At 40.8% G+C, this 21,026-nt stretch overlaps 1 protein-coding gene across 4 annotated transcripts in view; it reads right to left on the reverse strand.

Moving 5' to 3' along the window:
• Positions 1 to 21,026, reverse strand: part of ABCC9 (ATP binding cassette subfamily C member 9) — a 92,742-nt gene that overhangs the window by 25,516 nt on the left and 46,200 nt on the right. For 2 of the 4 annotated variants that reach the window (XM_063308657.1, XM_063308658.1), the window contains exons 18-26: positions 20,878 to 20,983; positions 18,818 to 18,856; positions 15,458 to 15,556; positions 12,108 to 12,192; positions 10,923 to 11,003; positions 9,630 to 9,767; positions 6,777 to 6,902; positions 4,168 to 4,264; positions 2,353 to 2,594 (exon numbers count right to left, since the gene is read on the reverse strand). In XM_063308657.1, the coding sequence (XP_063164727.1) occupies positions 2,353 to 2,594; positions 4,168 to 4,264; positions 6,777 to 6,902; positions 9,630 to 9,767; positions 10,923 to 11,003; positions 12,108 to 12,192; positions 15,458 to 15,556; positions 18,818 to 18,856; positions 20,878 to 20,983 (1,013 nt within the window). The remainder of the gene's footprint in view (positions 1 to 2,352; positions 2,595 to 4,167; positions 4,265 to 6,776; positions 6,903 to 9,629; positions 9,768 to 10,922; positions 11,004 to 12,107; positions 12,193 to 15,457; positions 15,557 to 18,817; positions 18,857 to 20,877; positions 20,984 to 21,026) is intronic. The other 2 variants (XM_063308659.1, XM_063308660.1) reach the window with 1 other exon arrangement.

The raw sequence follows: 21,026 nt of genomic DNA on the forward strand, positions 1-21,026 counted from the left end.
TTCTACATATTGTAAAGTAACATATCTAGGAACAAGCTACAGTAGTTTGCCCTGGTGTGATTAAAAAAAAAACCCTTTTAAAAAACTTTTAAATAGTTTATAAGAACCAGGGCCCAGGGGATTACATTCACTTAAGAGGGAGCGAGACTCTCCTTGGACATTCAGCAATGTTAGAAAAATAGATCTAGTTCTTCCCTCTTCATGTCGGATGCATCATCCCCATCCACGGAATTGTTTCATTCAGGGTGCACAACAGAGGAGAGATCACCTGGTGTCCTACTTTCTATCTCTATTTTGCCGCTGCTATGTACAGAAAGGTAAAGGTAAAGGTAAATGGGCGTGGTGGCTCAGCAGTTAAGACGCCAGGCTTGTCGACCGGAAGGTTGCAAGTTCGGCAGTTCGAGACCTGAGCACCACGTGATGGAGTGAGCTCCCGCACTCGCCCCAGCTCTTGCCAACCAAAAGCATGCAAATGCGAGTAGATAAATACAGTAGGTACTGCTTCGGCGGGAAGGGAACAGCGTTCCGTGACTGTCGTGCTGGCTACATGACTGCAGAAGTGTCTTTGGACAACGCCGGCTCTTCGGCCATGAAACAGAGATCAGCACCGCCCCCTAGTGTCAGACACGACTAAATGGGAACCTTTACCTTTACCTTTATGTACAGAAAAGGGTTAAAGCTGGAATAATCAACAGCCCCTCCCTTTGGAACTAGCTATACTAATGACCCCCAGGCTTATTTCCAGTAGCTAGAAAACTTCTCTGTCTTTTGATAAGTCTAGAAATAGTTCTTCTTGTTCCTCTTGTGGGCCAGATGTGACCTCATGGCCCAAGATTGCTCGACCAAATTCCAGAAGCAATGTCTTTCTCTCCGTTTTTTGCCTGTTATTAGCTCTGTTGGGCCAGTTAAATGTTTCTGATCTTTGCTAATGTCTAATGGCTAATGAATAGACATTGAGCTATATTTTTTGCTAGCTGAACTGAGTGGAGGGTGTGCGTGTACTGATCTAGGGATCAAACTAAACAGGAAATTACCCACAATAATTTCCCAACGCTTTGTACTAACCCTGCAACAGGCTTTCACGGAGGACACTTGTGTTAGGCGGTAGAACTGGCAGATGGGTTCCCCCTTCTGCTGGGGTGTCAAATAGCCTTCAGTAAATGCTTTGGCAGCAGAACCAATGAGCTGCTGAGTTTCCTGACTTGCGAATGCAAACACCTTTGGGATTTCATCTGAGCAGAACACTGCAGGGCCAAAATGTTATTTGCAGATGCAGAAATTCAACTAGTTTGCATAAAACGCCGTCCTTAGGTCAAGCCCTAGGACCTGATCTCTTTTCACACCAGGGTAAACAGATTCTCCAAAGGGGGTTGGAAAGTTCCTGCGATTGGTGAATGAGGTCACACACAGGCTCCTGGTTCACTTCTGGGAAATCTCTGAGTAAGCTCGGAGATGTTTCCAGGAGCAGACAGAAAACGGTTTACTTGAGTCTATACAGAATGTTCCTGTTATCTATGTTTCCTTGACCTCTTTAGAGGATAATGGGGGGGGGGGAGCTGTTTAACACTGAGTGCACATTACAGCTTTTTTTCCCCCCTGAAGAATTATCCAGAGATGTTTATCACTGAGAAACCATTCCTAATTTAAAACTGAGGAAAATTCCTTCAATGCTACTTTCTGCATTGCTGAGAAAGAAGCAGCGAGACTAAATACATCAAGGGGTGACATCAAGTATTTTAATACAGATTAGGTAATGTCTCCTTTGAGTCAAAGCTGACTTCTCTTGATTTCACGGATATGTCCATGTAGTTTTCTTGGCAACATATGGAAGTGATTTGCCACTGATTTCTTTCAGGACATTGTTCTGGCTTCCTAGTCTAGCCTACAGTGCTTATCTCCTGATGGCCTCCCATCCAACAACTAATCAGGTATGACTTTGCCTTGAGCCTGGACAAGATCAGCAAGGTCTTGAGTTTAAGAAGGGAGAGGGGCATACGTTTTATTGTAACTTTTATTACTGTGATTTACAATGCTCCTTTTTTGGGGGCTATTATTCCTTCTGTTGATTTATTCTTCCTATTGTGTATGTCCTTGGCTTTTATATTGTTTTATAATATGTCCCCCCTCCCCCTGCACAGGAAATTGACCACAGACATTGAGTGGTCTAGAAGTACAATCCCTAAATTAAATATCTCTTTCAATAGTTCATCAGAGGTTCTTTTTCAGCTTGCCTTCTTCTCCATTGTTACTGCTTCTGGTAAGGCGTTGAATTCACTTACTGGCTGTTTCTTGGGCCAGCCTCTAGTTTGAATTAAATTAAGGTCCTGCTCTAGCCATTAAACACTAGCCTACCTTTCTGTAGGGCTCTTCCAAGGAGCAGAACTTTTGAGTCTGATTCGAAGATGTCCACTGAGCCAGCCAATAATCAATAGCAACGATGACGGAGTGCTTCAAGAGTTTGGAGAAGATCATCAAGGAGAGTAAGAGAAAGCCACCCGAAGTAAGATAGAGCCAACAAGTCTTCCAGGGCATCTTCGTCCTGAGTCGCATTGCAGTGGACATGTTGTCATCGTCTTCCTCTTCCTCCTCTTCCTCTGATAGGTTACACATTTCATTGAGTCAATCAACCTGGACATTTTAGTATCTCCCACAAGATCAACAGAGATATAGTGAGATTCTCCGGTAGTGATGGACATTCTGTGGGCCAGATGTGGCCTCATGGCCCAAGATTGCTCCACCAAGTTCCATTAGCAAAGCAGTGATAGTCACTGATGAGAGGTTTGCCTTTTAAAGGAGAGGGGCTAAAACTGGTGCATTAAGTCTCACGTAAGCTTAGCATACTATTTTCCCAGAATCCCTCAATAATCCTGTTTAAAAAAATCAGACTCATCTCTCTTCATGACATCACCACAGCAGTGCCATGAGCCTCCATGGCACAGCCAAGGCCATTTTTTTTAAAAAAATTGTGGCTTAGAAGCTTTTACTGTTGACAAAAAAGCTTCCGCCTCTAAGGGATGGTTTGTGATGCATATTCACCATTTGGAAACAGTAACATTCAGTGGTGACTTGCATGTAAGAGGGGGATGGTATAGACGTAACAAAAGCCTTCATTATTGCTTCCTTCCAATTCATCCCCAAAGATTCAATTCAGCCCTCCAGCTGCATTTTATTTATTTATTCATTTGTTTGTTTGTTTGTTTATTTATTTGATTTCTATAGCTGCCCATCTCAACAAGTGACTCTGTCATCCTCCCATTTATGTAGCCCAGTGCACAGAAATCAACAGATAAACAAATTACAGGACTTATTTGTCTCAGTAAATTAATCTATTTCACTGTATAATCTGGATTATATCATTGGCTTGACAAAGAGTTTCCTTGAATAATAATCCTGGATCTCCACATGAGAGAAAAGGAGGTAATTACTTATTAGTAAGTAACTGGTTGCATGAAACAACCATGACCATGGTAAATTGGTGCTGCCTCCATTCTGATCCACCATAATCTGTTTGTGAGTTATTGGATACTCTTTGATGGATTTTTAGCACACCAACACTGTTTCTCTTTTGAGATGGGATCATGACTATTCCACATAGATTTCTAGTTATGAAATACCTTCCGCTTTGACTTGTGCTTTCAGCATTCCATAAAGCCTCCAACTTTATGGAATATAAAGCTTCTTATATTCCCATCCTCTGACAGACCAGTCTCTTTACCGTTAGCTCATAATACTAGATTATTGGCTACTATTATGAGCTAAAGTCTCCTTCAAGTTTGACCAGACTTCTGCTGAATTTATGCCATCTTTTTGGCAACAGAATGGAGGTGGTTTCTCGCTGATTATTTGATGTTTTTTTGACCTCTCATGCTAGCTTATAGTGGTCTCCCATTCAAATGCTAATCAGTCCTAATCTAGTTAGCTTCTGAGCCACGATTAGGTCAGCAAAGTCCTAAACGTCAAAGAGAGAGAGGTCCTACATCCCACTTCCAGGTGGCCACTTATCTCCAAATGTCAGCCATCTAACTATTGAAAATATACCACTAACTAAAAATAGTCATCCTTAGCAAGCAGGTATGAGACCTAAATGGCTTCATGTTTATACCTGAAACGTATATTCATGCATAATTGTGCTTTTTACTAAATCAAGGAAAATAACACCAGGCTTACCTTCATCCTCATCCTCCAGTTGTGCTTTTGATTCTCTTGGGTACATAGCTCTTCGGAGAGTTTTCCTTTCTAGAGTAGTTTGATCAGCTTCCATATCCTGCATATGGGCATTAAAAAATTGGTGCAAAGACTTTTTAGACCACCATTTCAGTGTGAAGAGTGGGTTGTGTTTATCCCTAAGGAATCGTCTGTCATCCACTCAAATGTTCTCAAAATTGATGGTGAAATGCAACTCCTTTTTCCTTTCTACAGCAAACTTCACAAACCTACTGTGGGAGGCCTTTTTTTTCCTCTCTCCCTCCAGCAATCCTGAGCAGGACCTGGGAGAAGAAGCCTTAAATACTTATCTCCAAAACTCCAGATGTAGGAGAAATAGCTGTTTTCCCACTGACATGAGCAGCAGGTAACAGCAGTTTCTTCAGGAATGACTTCTCCAACCACAACCAACTTGTCCAGTATGTTCATCATGGGAAAAAATCTTGAGGATACTGCATTTCTGAGATAAGGGAGGCTGAAGCCAGGGGATTATGCTTTTCTGTTAAAACTGTATTATTCAGAAGGAACTTGGAGGCTGACTGTTGACTTGTTGATGACTTGGATATTTAATACTGAGAGTTTACCATGTCCTTTGTTGTAAGGTGGGTATGGTAATATGAATTATAATGTATTTGCATTCGGTTGGTATGGGTTGGTGTTGCTACCATGGACATTTTCATGTTGTGTTGATGTCTATTGCTTTAGAACTTATCATGGTTATTTTACTGATTATATACTGTATGTTGTACTGTGGACCATTGAATCCTTGTGAAAAGCCACCATGAGTCTGGCAGCATATCATTCCATCAGTCAAATAGATTTATCTGTTCTCTGATCAAAATTATTGACAAAGAAAAACTGTTTAATGATGCTGATGAATATACTATTCCTCTGCTCTAAAATAAGGTGGAAAATAATGTTTTTTGGGTTTCTTTTCCTGTGCTTGAGTGAATGACTCCTTGACTGGGCATTACAGGAAACTGAATGGAGATTTCTCAGTGGCTATCAGAGAAGATGGCCAAAGAATTCCTGCACTGTCAAATGCCCAGCCTCAATTAGTGAAGTTACAGCTCTGTGTTCAGTCTCGCACCCTTAATAGTGAATTAATATGGAATATCAATGATTTTTGCTGCTGCTGCTGCTGCTTTATTCATGAAGCAACAGCTGCAGGCCATGGAGCTGTAATTCTCCATTTTTCCCGTTAAGTCAAAAGTAGGAAATATGGTAATTGCTTCTGTAAATATGATTAACTGAAGCTTCTTGGTTTATTTGCTCACTCACAGAACGAAGAGGGGAAAAAAAAAAGAAATTAAGCCAGGACTCAACTGTCTGAACTCAGCCACAGCTACCAAAACAGAAAAGTGGAACAGGAAGAATGGATAAAGAAGATAACAGAGGCTCATGGGATGGGGAAAAGAAGGGGAGGTAACCAAATCTCTTGTGGCTGGAAGAAGAACAAGGGAAGGAGAAGCGGGTCTAAAGAAGGAGTTGGATCTGGTACCCCAGAGGACATTTAAGGCCCTTCCTCACTTACAGCGAACTACACCACAAGCATATTCTGGCACGATTTTATTTTCTGCTATGTCCCAGCAACATTTGCTTCTTTTCGTCCTCAGCCCATGAGTGAGATAGGTTTAAATTGTCTTCAGCTGTCCTAGGATTACAGTATCTTTTCCCTCTTCTTCTAGCACCATTCCAAGTGTATAAAGCCCACCACCATTATCCTGCATGAAAGTCTGGTGACTGGTAATCTCTGCAGAAGGGACACAGCAAATTTCATGCCAGTATGGATCTCTTTTGATTCAAGGATGGGTGGAAAGCATTTCAACTCCGCAGCAATGAAAGATCCTCAGATTAAGTGATAGTTTGTTCAAGCGTTTGCCATACTCTGGATAGATAGCTACAACAGCACTACAGTGGCTCTGAAACACAACCAAGATGATAACAGCTATACTTCCTTTGACAAGCTGCCATGGTGGCACAAATAATAAACTGACTGGCCTTTCCCGCAAGTCCTGGTTCCATGCTCCCACTATACACTTAACCTGAAATAATAATAATAATAATAATAATAATAATAATAATAATAATAATAATAATATAATTTATTAAACATGTATGCCTTCCAACTCCCAATAACTCCATTTTCAGAATTTACATAAACTATAAATTAACCAGATGGGCTGGATTCACATTACATATTATGCCATGCACATACAAAAAACGAATCCAGGTTAAAGCTATGAACATGGCAATGAGTGTTGGCCAGTACAAGAGTCAGAAAGGCTGAGGGAAGCTGATGTCCTGCCAAGGAAGCAAAGAGATTGTATACATCCTGACCAAGTGGTGGACTGCTGTTCTATTATGCCAGCAATTTGCACCGGTAGTGCTAGCATGTATTTCAGTTGACATTTGTAGACCTAATTTGCTTGCTTGCTTCTTGGTGTGAGCACAACCCTTCAAATAAGTCATCAGAGATAAAAGCAACAGACTTCCAGCAAAGACGATTTGGGCAGAAGTATCACCATATATGGATCAAACCAGGGCTTGGTTTTCCTGCTATTCATATTTACCTTTTCCAATTCCTGGTCTTGACGATGCATGAGAGTTTTCCAGTGTTCGTACAGCTCAACGTCTTTAGTTTGGATGTCCTTCAGCGTCCCTTCTCTAAGCACAGTGCCATCTTTCATGGCAATGATCTAAGATGAAAAAAAGAACCATGAAGCTATTCCACAAATATCTGCCTATTTGGATATTTGGCAATCTATCTGTGGGTCAAATTATAAAACTGTAGTGCAATGCGTCTGGATTCAGCTACCAGTCCTGACCTCGTTGACCTCACAATTGCCCCATGATTCCAGACTACAGTACTGGGAGATTAATAGATTAATCGATGCATGGATTACATGTGTTCTGTTTGGGACTTAGTGTGCTAAATCAGCACACTTTATTATTATCAGATAATAAACCTGAGATGACATGGCATAGATTAACATCACTTCTCTACCAGGGATGTCTTTTTAACTAGTTGCCTTCTTTTCCAGTTGTCAGACAGAGACAAAAGAGCTTCTTTCTAACCATGAAACTTTTCCCTGACAGATGAATTCTGAGCATCAGACTTACATTTCATTCATCCATGGCTCCTGCTAATAGGCCACATCTGTGAGGATCTATTTGTATCCAGTGGTTGAAACAAAATGTTGCCCTCCTTTAGTCTTTGCATTTTATTTGAAACCCAAAGCCCAGTGATAGAGTTACAGGCATTGCATGCAGAAGATACAAGTAGGATTTGAAAAACTACTCTGAATCCTTTACCCTTGTCTTCACTGCTGTCAGCCTTACCAGGTAGACCAGACAGGAAACATGACCAGCTGAGCTAATTCTACTTTATTGTAAGGCTACATTAACAGAATCTGGCAAGTCTGTAAGTACAAATCTCTTGCCATTTCCTTTACAGCCTGGGAAGCTAGGGAGGATCTCTTCTGAGCCTCTTTCTCCTCCCATTATGGAGCTACAGGCTATGCTGTCTCTTACCTGACTTTTCTTTGCCCTGCCTCCCAAGGCCTTTCTCACATCTGCTATGGACATGGTGCTCCAGTTTTGAAAAAAATTGCTAAGGACAAAATAACACCTCACTCACTTAAGAAATTGTTTGCAACAACAGAGTCCTCAATGATGCTTTTTATTGCAGTTCCTATATTCCTGGCTGCATGCCATCAATACAGTCCCTCATCTAAACTAATGGAAAAGTAAACCAGCTGAGACATTTATCAAATTCATACCTTGCCAACTCAAGGTAACATATATAGCAATCCTTCCTGCATTTTTTCCCATTGCAATAATTCTTTGGGGTAGGTTTGATTGGCTGAAAATCAACCAGTGAGCCTCCGTGCCTGACATGGGCCTGAATTGGGTCTCCCCAATCCTAGTCCATCACCTTAACCACATTGGCCTTTATCATTTGCAGAGGGCTTAGCTTATGTTTAAGATGAAATGAGGGGCTTTTTTTCAATGGACTATGGCCATATTTCCAGAAACATATTTCCCATCATAGCCAAGTATCCCGTCTCTGAATTCTCATTCTTCCTTTATGAAGAAATCCTTTTTATTGAGCAACAAAGAGGCTTGTGCCTCCCAAATCCTTCTGCATAAGCTTTTGTGAACTAGGTGGCAGGAGGCAGCACTACCTAACGGAGCCTGCTTGGGCTTGAATGCTAAGCAGGGCTGGGCCGGTTAGTGCTCTAGTGGTTAAGGCTCTGGGCTAGAAACCAGGAGACTGAGAGTTCTAGTCCCACCTTAGGCATGAAAGCCGGCTGAATGACCTTGGGCCAGTCCCCCTCTCTCAGCCCAACCCACCTCACAGGGTGGTGGTTGTGGGGAAAACAGGAGGAGGAAGGAGTGTTAGGTATGTCCGCTGCCTTGAGTTATTTATAAAAATAATAAAGGCGGGATAGAAAATAAATAAAATAAATAAAAATAAATAAATTCCAGGACTGTAGGCTAGACAAGGAAGTTGAAAAAAACATGCTAGAAGACCATTTGGCAAACCATTTTCACACTGTTGTCAGAAAACTGTATGAATGTGTCCATGAAGTCATCAGGAGTTGAGCTTAACTCAAAGGAAACTTTACCTTTTGTGTGTGTGTATGTGTGGACTATAGTCCATTTCGTCAGACTGCAATCCACCAAAGGTCACAATAGGTCAAAGTAAATTTGTTAGGCTTTCAAGTGCCTACAAGGCTGTTGCTTTTGGCACAATAGTCTAACCAAATTAATCTTCTGAGATCTTCTCATGAATGTGACTATGTTGTTTCCCATTAATAATCCTCACCTGTGACCAAAGGTGCAATTACAGACATAAAACTTTAAAAAGCAGCCAGACAGTAGAATGAATCAAACCCTTAGGAACTGGAAGCATCCAGTAATATGGAGCCAAGGACAAAACAAAAGAGCTTGTTGAGTAATGCTTGATTAGCTGTACAAAGATGTGAAGATAAGCACAACCTTAGATGTCTTTGAAAGAGGAGAGGGTGAATTTGGACTTAAAAACTCTTATCATTATTAATTTCAGTATGTATGAGAAATTAAATACACAAACACACACACACACACAACATCCCAGAAATAAACAACTAAGTAGGAAATATCAGTCTTCATCAGGACCTTGTATGCATCCAAGTGATCAATGCTCTTATTAGTATAATCAATAAGATGGACTCCATCTATCCATCCATCCATCCATCCATCCATCCATCCATTCTTAAATCTATCTCTATTATCCATCCATCCATCCATCCTTAAATCTATCTCTGTTATCCATCCAGCCAGCCATCCTTAAATCTATCTCTGTTATCCATCCATCCATCCATCCATCCATCCATCCATCCATCCATCCATCCATCCATCCATCCATCTATCCATCTTACCCAGTCAGCATGTGGCAGATACTGTAGTTTATGAGTCACTAAGACAAGTGTCCTTTTGTCATCCTTTAGGAACTTCAGGATACCTTCTTGCATTAAGTGATCACTGAGGTGAATGTCCAAGGCAGAAAATGGGTCATCCTGGAATTCCATACAGTGAATTAATAAAAGTATTACGAAGTATTACATTCCATTTTATTGTCTCTAGGACCTCTAGGACCTCTCTTGTAGTCCTTTCACATTCTCTAATTGTCTCTATAGAATTACTTCTGCTACACACAGAACAGCATTCACATTAATAATATTCAATACCTTGCCCTCAGGTGATGGAGGGGAGATATATATAATAATATCCCTTATGCAGAATGTTTCTCCATCTGTTCTGACCCTGCAACTGAATCAATAAGCCATGTTTTACTTTGCTACTCTTTCTATTGCATTTGACCTGCAGAGCTCATAACTCCTCCTTACTCAAGGTGTAGGCTGGTCCAAAACTAAAGATACTGTTTTTTACTTGCTGACTTCTCTACTGAAATTTCCACAAATATAGCAAAGTTGCAAAATGATTGCACTTGCTGTTAAAAGGGGTTGATTCTTATGCCAGTCAGGGGCACTGAATTTCCTCCATACAGATCTATCTTCTATCTGAATTTTCTGTTCTGTTCTTTTCTATTCTATTTTTAAAAAGAGCCGTTAAGAGATTATTACAGATCTCCTTCTGTGACCTGCTTCTTCTTGTGTACTGTTTTTTTTTTTTTTGGCCTTTGCCCATAAATTAATTCAGTTAAAATATTAACTTCTTTTTAATTAATGAATTTTTCACAATCACCACCTCTTTAAAAATCATAGTTATCTCAGACCAATAAGTCAGGTTGGGCAATCTTTTTCCAGCGGAGGGATATGCAGATGTATTGCATAAAGGTTTTGGGGGATACAGGAACATGACAGCCAAAATGTTCACCCGCTTCCTATTTTAGTAAGTTTGAGAAATCTGAAAGGAAACAAGTTATTTTCCCATTTTCAGGATATTGTAAACACACACACACACACAGCTAAATATTTCCACTGCCATCAAAACCTGGTATTATGATCTGGGGGTGGAAATCATAATGTACCAGCCACATGTGGCAGCAACTGAGGATACAATTGCATTCATGCCCATCTTCCAATTGTCCTCCAAAGGCTTCCAATGAACAGGGTGAAAAAGTTAACCAGAGCATTTTGGCTGAAACTTTAGGTTCTTATTTGTCCTGCTTTGGAAATGCTTCTGCCTCTTTTAAAGCACTTTTCACTTACCAGGAAGACGATGTTGGTGTTTTGGTAGAGAGCTCGAGCGACACAGATGCGCTGCCGTTGACCTCCACTTAAGTTAATTCCCTAATGGGTATAATAGACCATAATTTTCAGTCGACTGCCTAAACTTTGCAGCATCTGTACTGACAAGCCCTTGAAAAATGCCAGCTATTTAAAAACCACCCTAAAACTAAACATATTCCAAATTTATATGACATTGTGTTATTCAATCTCACAGCTGTTGGTTACCAACCCTAAAGCGTGAACAGAGCTTTCTCCTAAGAGAGGAGAAAGATCTTGGTATATAAGCAGGGATAAGGCATCCCAAAACACTGTGAGCTATAAATACCACCTTTTGGCAAAGCTTATGGGTAAGAGAATGGGTTTGCCAGGAAACTGAAGTACCATGACGTACTTCATACTTGCCCCACGAAGTTGCCATTGGCAGCTGAAAGCCACGCAGTGGGGATGCCAAACCCAATCAGAAGTGGGGGCACGTGGAGCAGCAGGCATGCACGGGAGGGAAGGATGCAAGTAAAAGCAGCCACTTAATTTTGAAATGGACACCCCAGGCTGGGTAGCAAAATATTGGTGGCACTGAATAGGCTTCAACAGGAAAGGTAACCCTGTGGGAAAGTCGTAGGATTAATGCAGGGAGGGTATAATTTGATTTTCTGTAAGGGCTGTGTTTTCTAAGGTATTATTTCTTCAGAGCCACCTTGATAGGACTGAATCAGGAAGGCCAAGGTTCAGATCCACCCCCAGCCATGAAAACTTCCTGGTTGACTTTTGGCCAGTTGCTCTTTCTCAGCTCAGCCTATCCCACTGGACTGTTGCTGTGGGATAAAACTGGAAAGCTGAGTGCTTGAGTTCTGGAGGAAAGGTAGGATGATGAGGATGGTGATTTCTATTTTGGCCCTTGCTTCTCTCTTTCCTAAGCATTAATCTGCAAGGAAGGGGCAATTTTAATTTAATTTAATTTAATTTAATTTTTAACTAAATATATACACTGCCTCAGTCCAGTTGGACTCTAGGTCTGAACTGATCTCTTGCAGAGGGACCACATAAAATCAGCCTGAGATCCACACACCGCATGAGCACTAGGGGGACACACCCCTGCATTATTGGGTCTCCCACTTATGCAGGAGTGTCCGAACGATGACAATGATGTCTTCCTTCTTAATTTACCCTTTCTCCAATTTCTGTCTGATCGCCAAATGGCAACAGATCGATATCAGGTTGTAGAGAACATGCATCAGTGACTGCTTTGTACCTGTTGAAGAAATGTCAAAAAAGTATGAGGTCCAAAGAAGATGGACAGGTTTTAATTGCTAGCAAATCAAATCTGGAACCGAGATGGACTAGAGGTGGAAGTCAGTTTCTACAGAGGCTGGTAGGAGCAGCAAATGTATAATACAGTTAAAACAGCTTATTTTAGTTTTATCGTTTTTGGCAGTGGCTTGCAGACACAGCAACCAGATTTACAACTACATTGTCCAGCAGGGTGAAGGGGATGTGCAGGAATGTGAGCGATTCTCCCATTCCTTCTTCTCCTTCAGCAACTATCCTGCCTTTCTTGGTTCAGTGGAACCCCCAAAGGTTGTTGGGATTTATTTTCTTAGTTGCTTAGTTGTTGCAAGTCAGTCCTGAGTTTTCATTGTAGAGAATCAAATCTAAGTCATCAAAAACAATGGAATAACAATGGACATCAACAATCCATCATATATTATCCAGGAACATGGAACTCTCCCACAAAAAGGGCACCTAAATACGTATACATTTACTACATAAAGGAAGCATATATGCTAAATAGAAACTGGGGTGCTAAATTTTTGAGAGCTTTTTTGCGCTAGGGAAATACAGATTGGCTAGATCTGTATGCAATTATTTTAAATGTTCTGTGAGCTGCACTGGCTCCAAGTCTGTTTCCAGATCTGATTCAAGGTGCTGGTTTTGACCTCTAAAGCCCTACATGGCATGGGACCGGATTACTTGAGGGACTGCCTCTTTTACATCTACCTGTCCCATCAGGTCCAGCAGGAGAGGCATGTTATGGGTCCCGTCTGCGAAAGAGTTCCATCTGACGGGACCCAGAAGATGAGCCTTTTCCGCCATGGCCCGTCCTCTGGAACATCATCCCTCCCGAGGTGAGGTTAGCCCCCAGCCTCATGACTTTCCGGAAAGCCCTTAAAACATGTTTTTTTCCAGCAAGCCTGGGGATCCCATGGGGAATCTGTGAGGTGGTTGTACGATGTTAGGTGATTGCTATTCTCCCACAATCTTGGTTTCTTTTTAATGTTTTTATTTTTATTTATGTTTCAGTGTTTTAAGACGGTTACATTGTTTGAATTGTTGCTGTGCTTCTATGCTGCCTGGAGTCATGTTTTGTGAGATGGGCGGCTATATAAATTTGCCAAATAAATAAATAAGAGAAAGACCTATTTTTATTGGCACAACACACTAAGCTTGGTTTGTTTAAACTTTGGGTTTTTTGTTTTTTGTTTGGTGGCTTTGTGAACTCAGCAAATCAAGCCTGTGTGTTTAGGTTATGGTTTCATGTCTTGTGTGAACCCACAACAGGGATTAATTCAGCAATGAGAACTTGTTGTGTGAACCACCGCTGAAGTTTGGGACATGAGGGTAAAGCTCTGGGTGACTTGTTAAACAACAGTAATATTCCTTATTTTCCCCCTCAAAATTAGACAACTGGAATAAAAGAAACTGGGGGGGTCGGGGGGAAGCCAAAAATGATTTTTGTGCAAAAGGACAGTTTGGGAATTGAAAACTATTTCCTGTTTTGATAATATCCATTCAGAAGTACTCTAACTATTCTTTATTTTTAAACATGTCACTTTCCCTCTTTCTCAGTCAGTCTTTTGCCTTGGCTCAAACTGAGGTCATAAGCTTTAAATCCAGCCTCACTTCACAAACTATGATTGATAACCCTAATCTGGAACTCTGATTAGGATCTGCTGTACTAAATTTTGAGTCAATAGCACTGCGCCATCTTTACTAACCTACTCCTACAGTTTTTCTCCCAGACACCATACAAATGCTTTCCCATCCTCCGCTTCATCATATCCTTATTTGGAAAACACTTTCTAGGATCAGAGTGGGTGGGGGTGGGGTGGGGAGCAGAGGCCAATTGCTTACAAGACCATTTGACAAGGCCTGCAAACAGCTAGAGGTTATCTTTGCTAAAGCATTGCCTCACCATTTCACATTTTACAAGGTAATGGGGAATGCAACTTAAGAGAAAATTTACAGGGAAGGGTGGCAGTTAAAAGAGAGTCTCCTCGCTTACATGCTCGTGCAGATATTTGTCATTTTCTGATGCACTACACCCATTCTTGTAAAGATGAAAAAAAAATGAATGAAGGCCCTCCATTCAAATTTCATTCCTGGTGATTTCATCCCTGCAGTTTTCATGGCTTCAATATGGAAACGGTTGCCACTACAGGTAGTCCTTGCTTAACGACCCTAACTGGACTAGAATTTCTATTGCCAAGTGAAGCGGCCATCAGGTGAAACATCGTGTGACTGCACCGCTTAGTGACAGCAGTTCCAGTAGTCCTGGTTGCGGTCGGTATTTAGTTATTTATGTATTTATTCAATTTATATACTGTAGCTGCCCATCTCAGACCAGTGACTCTGGGCGGCTAACAATAATAAAAACAATCAGACAATAAAAACAGTAACAAAAAATTGAATATAAAAATAAATACAGCCAAGAGATCTTAAAAACCATTGGTGTTAGCACAGCCAAGAAACAGGGCTCTTCTCACACACGGGACCCCAGACCCAGGCACAAAGCCAGGTCTTCAAGGCCTTCCGAAAAACCAACAAATTCGGGGCCATCTTAATCTCAGGAGGGAGGATGTTCCAGAGGGCAGGCGCCACAGCAGAAAAGGCACACTTCCTGGTCCCCGCCAGCTGACATTCCTCGGCTGATGGGACCCGGAGCACGCCTATTCTGCTGGACTGGACTGGACGGGTAGAAATAACTTGGAAAAGATGGTCCCTCAGGTAACCCGGTCCCAAGCCATGAAGGGCTTTAAAGGTGACAACCAGCACCTTGAATTGCACCTGGAAATACACCGGCAACCAATGCAACTCCTGTAGCAGTGGTGCTACATGTGCCAAGTAGCCGACACTATTTACTACCCATGCAGCCGCATTCTGCACCAGCTGAAGCTTCTGAATGCTCTTCAAGGGCAGCCCCATGTAGAGCGCGTTGCAGTAATCCAGACGGGAGGTCAGGAGACCATGGGGACACTACAATGGTCATAAATGTGAGGAACGGTTGTAAAGTTACTTTTTCAGAGCCATCATAACTTTGAATGGTCGCTAAACAAGGCAGTTGCTGAGCGAGGTCTACCCTGTAATTTGTTTTCATGCTAAAAATCTCTTTGGTGAAATATTACAGGTTTTCTTCCCCATCTCTCTCCCCTTACACGTAATTATCTTCCAGCTGAATCTAGAAAAAGAGCAGGAATTCTGGCAAGTTTGGCTGTTAGAGAAAGATATGAGATCTTTACCTCTGTTTATTAAAAGGACTTCCAAAGGTAATGTTTTCTTCCACGGTTGCATTCAAGAGCCAGGGTTTCTGAGCTGCATAAGCCACTGAATACCGATTCCTGATGGAAATTGAGAATTCATATGCATTAGAGGCAGCAGACAGGGAGCGGCTTCATACAGATTTTAGCAAGGATGCATTGAAATAGGAAAGGGATAAAAAAGCACATAAAAGGAAAGTAGCTGTTAAAACCAGATTGAAGGGGAAAGAAGAGTTAGGTTAGAGAAGCACCCAGTCTCTACTTTAGCTTTCCCTTTTCCGTGACAAACTCTATGCTGAAAAGGTGTGTCTTATCTGGAGAATTCACATTTATCTCCAAATCAGGGGATTTGGCATGCAAAGAGGAAACAGGGTTGCATCCTCCTAAGCATATTTGGCCCAGTGTCATCCTTTGGGTCACGGAATCTGACTTAACACTGATGCATAGGCCAGTGGATAGGCCCAATCAGTGGGTCTTATTCACGCCGAGTACCCTGTGCATTGATTTCATGTTCAGTTGGACTAATTTGTGTCAAACTGAGTAGCTGTTTGAGCACATACACAAGGCTACTGGAAGATGGAGGCTTTCAGTGGAGATTCTGGGAACTCTACTCAACTGTGGGTGTTTTACTAGCATGTTGACACTGGACATGAAATGCAGGCCAGTAATATCCTTCTTCAACATATTGCAGCATTAGTCAGTGTCCCCAAGATAACTCTAATTCTTGAAGAAATGACTTTAGGTGTGGTGCCATGAGAGCAGAAATTTGCTCAAAAATCTCCATTCCAGAGCTTGATATCATATCTTTGCCAACTTTCTCTGCACCACTGCAGGTTTGATGAATATTCCCTTCCTGATATATGTCTGAAATCTGAGGGTTTATATTTGGCAGTATTAAGGAACAGTTGACATGCAGTGATGCAGCTGGGTAGCTTCCCATCTTTCTACCATCAGGGAACACTTCTGTCTCCAAGCACCCTTAAGGGATCCTTGTTTAACAGGCATGTTCAGTTCATGTTGAGCCACCATAGGAACCCTTTTTATCATTCCTTCCAACATCATTCCTGCATGTGGCTGAGTGCCAACACACTGGAGACAAAAGGGAAGAGAGAAATATGTTACGTAGAGTTGGAAAGGGCCAATTGTGCTGAATCAGATAGAGACTCATCTTAGTGCAGCATCTTGTTTGTCACAATACCAACCAGATGCCTCTGGGCGTTCACTGAAAGAGGTGGAGATATTCCTTCCTCCCAGTGGGGTTCCCTTGAGACAGGTATTTGGAGGCTACGGCCCCCAACTCAGAGGTAGTCTGACTCCGTAAGACTGAGAGCCCTCATAGACTTGGTCTCCATTAATTTTCCAATCCCTTGTAAAGTCATCCAAGTCAGTGGCCAACGCCATGCCTTGTGGAAATGAACTCCACATGTTAATCACGCACTGTGTAAGGAAGTGCTCTAAATCTCCTTCTAACTGCCTCATTGGATGACTCCTCATTCAAATGTTCTCAGTAATGGAAAATAAAGTCCTCCCAATCTCTGTACCATGAATGTTCTTACATGCTTCACTACGTCCCTTGCCGGCCACCTTTTTTGCCTAGCTAAAGTTCCAAATATTCTAGCCATTTTCATACAGAAAATGTTCCAGCTCCTGATTATTTTGATAGCCCTCTCTTGTACTTTCACAAATATTCTCCCATCTAAGGGCTGACTGGATACAGAGCTTTTTAGCTTCAATAAAATTTCTGTGTCTTAAACTTGCTGATCATGCCATATAAAATATTCTTCGTGTAACTCAATATTACAGAGAAAGATCACAGGGCAAGTAAGCTGTCTTTTAGTGAAGCTTGGCCACTCTAATTGATCTTCTCACTAGTGAAAGCCTGTTCAGCTTTCAAAGAACCTAGAATTCTGAATATGGCAATGAATGAAGAGTATGCAGTGGTTTTTAACATACCTGACAGTAATTAATACTCGTTAACATTAATTAATTGTTAACATTCATGTATTTAACATTTTTTCCCATCATTTTAATAGGTCATAGACAATAGCAATTAGTAATTGACAGCTGAGAGCTTCTGCCATCTTACATCTGAACCCTGACAAAATCAGTATTTTCAAAATGTGTGAACTAGTCTAAGGCATTTTGTGTAAGAAAATTGCATTTGCATGTAAATTCAAGTCTTATGTTTGAAAGTTCTCATACAAAATATACAGTATGCAATGAAAATGGGAGACGATGGTGAGGATTTTACAAAAATGTATTTGTGGATCATCAGTTCAGGTCTCATGAACATTTGTATTTTTAAAACTATGATGAAGTTACTCTGCAACTTTTATTGGCATGTATCCACAGTTAGGTAAAAAGAGAGATGGGTGCTGTGAAATATGAAACATTGGTTAGAAGCAATTTGTGTGGCCCCACAAAGGTCCATATTTAAGGAGTTTTGAAGGCATAAACTGTTAATTTCCTTTATGTTATCAGGATATCTGATCACACAGTGGTTCCCAGCAGCTACCTGATTTGGTACATGAGCTGAAATGAAAGGTTGTGTTCCTCAAGTCCATGTTTATGCACCCAAGTCATTCAATCTGGAAGAACTGTGACTCTTTGGCTTGACTCTGTATCTACCAGGGAAGCTGGATGTTGGCATTTCAGTTTAGGTCACTGAGACATCCAAACTGGGACTGACTATCAAAATGTTGGTTTTGTATCCAAGTATGAAGGCTGAAGTTCAAATTCTAGGCATTGCAATTTAGGAGAAGAATCCAAAACATCGGAACTGTGGGGCACAATATAGATTCATTTCAGCTCTGCTAATAGTTTTTCATTTCATTCTCCACCCTCATACCCATTCCCCCAAGAAGGACATAGGAAAAGGTTGGCCTACAGCCATACCTGCCTAGCTTCAGAAACTTTGACATATTCCCTGCCTTCAGACAAAGCTCTGAATTATTTTACACAATGTGAATGCTTCATGTGAATGCTAGATGACCAACATTCTTCCACCCAAAAGAAAGAGGAAGACATTTCAGGAAATGGATGTTAATATTACCGTAAAGTGACATTACAATATATACAAATTCATACGTGTGAAGCAAAATAATAGGCAGTTTGCTCATCTACCAAGTGTCTTCTGAGTCTTACATACTGCATTGCTTAGAAATTACATTATGAGGACTTGATATGGCTCAAGCCATTAGCCCCAAAGACTGGGAACCACTGTGCTGAAGATATTTTGGATTAATATATTCTAGGAAGTTACTATATTTGATGGAAGGGAACAAGATATTGATTGAGGGGTAAAAAAGGTAGGGTTTCAAGGACAAGATTGAACAATAATACCTCCGGTTTGCTTCAAAAGAAGACTCAGTTTCATTTATGCTGCAAGTTACAGTAAACAATATTTTAGTAGTAGTTGAGAAAGAGATAAACTCTACTGATAAAGTTTCAAACATGGAAGGAGGGATGTTCAAAAATTAAGCAAAATCCTAACAACAAAGCATAAGAAGAAAGACAAGCATGTTGCTACAGATGATTGAATACCATGCTATTAGACCTTGCAAACTCCCCATTTTCTGGCCAACACCAGCCCCTAGTTCAGAGGGCAACCTGTAATACAAGTCCTTGTTTTCCATCAACTTTCACAGAAAATAAAATGGATTTGGTGCATCTCCAGTTGGCTTCATACTACTATAAAATACTTTTTTCCCAAAAGTTAAAAAAAAAGCCAAAAATTCTACACCTGCCGCCTTGAGGGGTCTCTTGCTGTCTCCTCCTGGACCCTTTTTGTGGTCTTGAGTGTCCAAAAGGTTTCCATTCCTGCCCTCACTAATAATGAGAAATTAATACATTGATCATACATTGCCTGCTGGTATTCTTTGGAGGATTTGAGAATAGTGTCAGAGATGGAACCTCCTCACCACAATGGCATGAAATGAATTATTCTTATGCTATTGAGCCCACAATTCTAATTGTTAGTTCATTTTTTAAATCAACATTATGGATAGTGGTATTCCAGTTGGAAATGCAGGGTTGTGATGAGCCCCACTGGAAATACTTATTTCAATGCCCTACTTAAATCAATATTTTATTTATTTATTTATTTTAATTTATTGAATTTCTATTATTAATTTCTATTAATCAATATTTTAAAACGCTCTTGGAAAATAAACCTCATGCAAAGAAAATATTCCCTAATGCCATAGGATTCCTACTTTCCACAAGGACCTGTATTCCTTAAAGAACCCATAAAGAGTATAAACATGCAGATGAAAGTAATGTTTTAGGTACGGTTGAAATGTATAACATTAATGCATCAGTGCAACTCACACCTAGTCTATGGAAACACACAAAAGAGGGGGAAAACATCAGAGTTCATTCAGATGCTGTGCTGCATAGATACAGATGTTCTTCTTGAATTCCAGGCATGTGAGATAAAAGTTTTGAATGGAGGAAGAAGCTGAAGCAAGCAAAGAAACACAAAAATGAAGTTGCACTATGTATGTGTGGAATCCTAGTGAAGAGAGTCCTGCTAATCTTAAGAGTCAAATTTTTAGTGTCTGGGAGTTGTGTGACTAAACTCTCCATGCTCAAATTCAGGGCTTTTGACAGAAGATAAATGAGGAGCATGGAGTTTTATCAAGGTGGAAGGGATCCTTCTGCATATAATACATTCATTTTCGGGCTATTGCCTACCAATAATGTTGCTACCCGTTTATAATTGCCATCGAGAATTCATGTCTTGGAATCTTTCTGCCTAGTTACTAGAAGATATGGCGCAAACAGGCACCCACCCTGCAGAACTATTCTGCCATTATATCCATGCAGGAGAAGGTCTTCACAGGGCATTATCAAACCCATTTCTTCTGGCCTCTCTCAAATTGGATATGCACATTTGTGGTTAGAGTGCAGTGTATGCAGTCATTCCGTTTCATGCAGGAGCCTATGCAGACTATTCCTAAAAATGAAAACCAGTGTCTTTGGGGTCTTCCCAACAGAGGTACTTACTATGATCAATCAAAAAGTTTAATTCAAGTAGCCCGTATTTCATTTTAATGGGTCTGTCGATGAAAAAAAGTGCTAAGAAAGCATTGGAAAGTTACCAGCATAAGATAATGACATCTAAATCCCCGTAACAATTTAGACTGATGGAGCTGCACCATAAAAGGACTCTTAGGAGACAGACTATGGATTGATCTTCCTTCCAGCTCTAAATTTCACAATCAAAACAGATCATCTTAATCAAGTCCCATGACTGATTAACTGATCGAAAAAATTATCCTCTATATTATTCATTGCTTGAGCTGTTCATGATTGGCTAGATTAAAAATAACCCCTCTATCAAGATTCAGTCCTCTCTCTCTAGAAAACCCTGGGTCTAGACAAACAACTTGAAAACATACCGGTTCCAAGTAACTTTCCCTTCCAAGGTTTGCATCTCACCAAGGATAGCAAGAAGGAGAGAAGATTTGCCGCAGCCAACCTGTCCTACGATCATTGTCATCTGGCCTACAAATTAATACATGAGAATTAAATCCTTTAATGCATTCTT

The sequence above is a fragment of the Candoia aspera genome, chromosome 7 (assembly GCF_035149785.1).
Source record: "Candoia aspera isolate rCanAsp1 chromosome 7, rCanAsp1.hap2, whole genome shotgun sequence".
NCBI lineage: Eukaryota > Metazoa > Chordata > Lepidosauria > Squamata > Boidae > Candoia > Candoia aspera.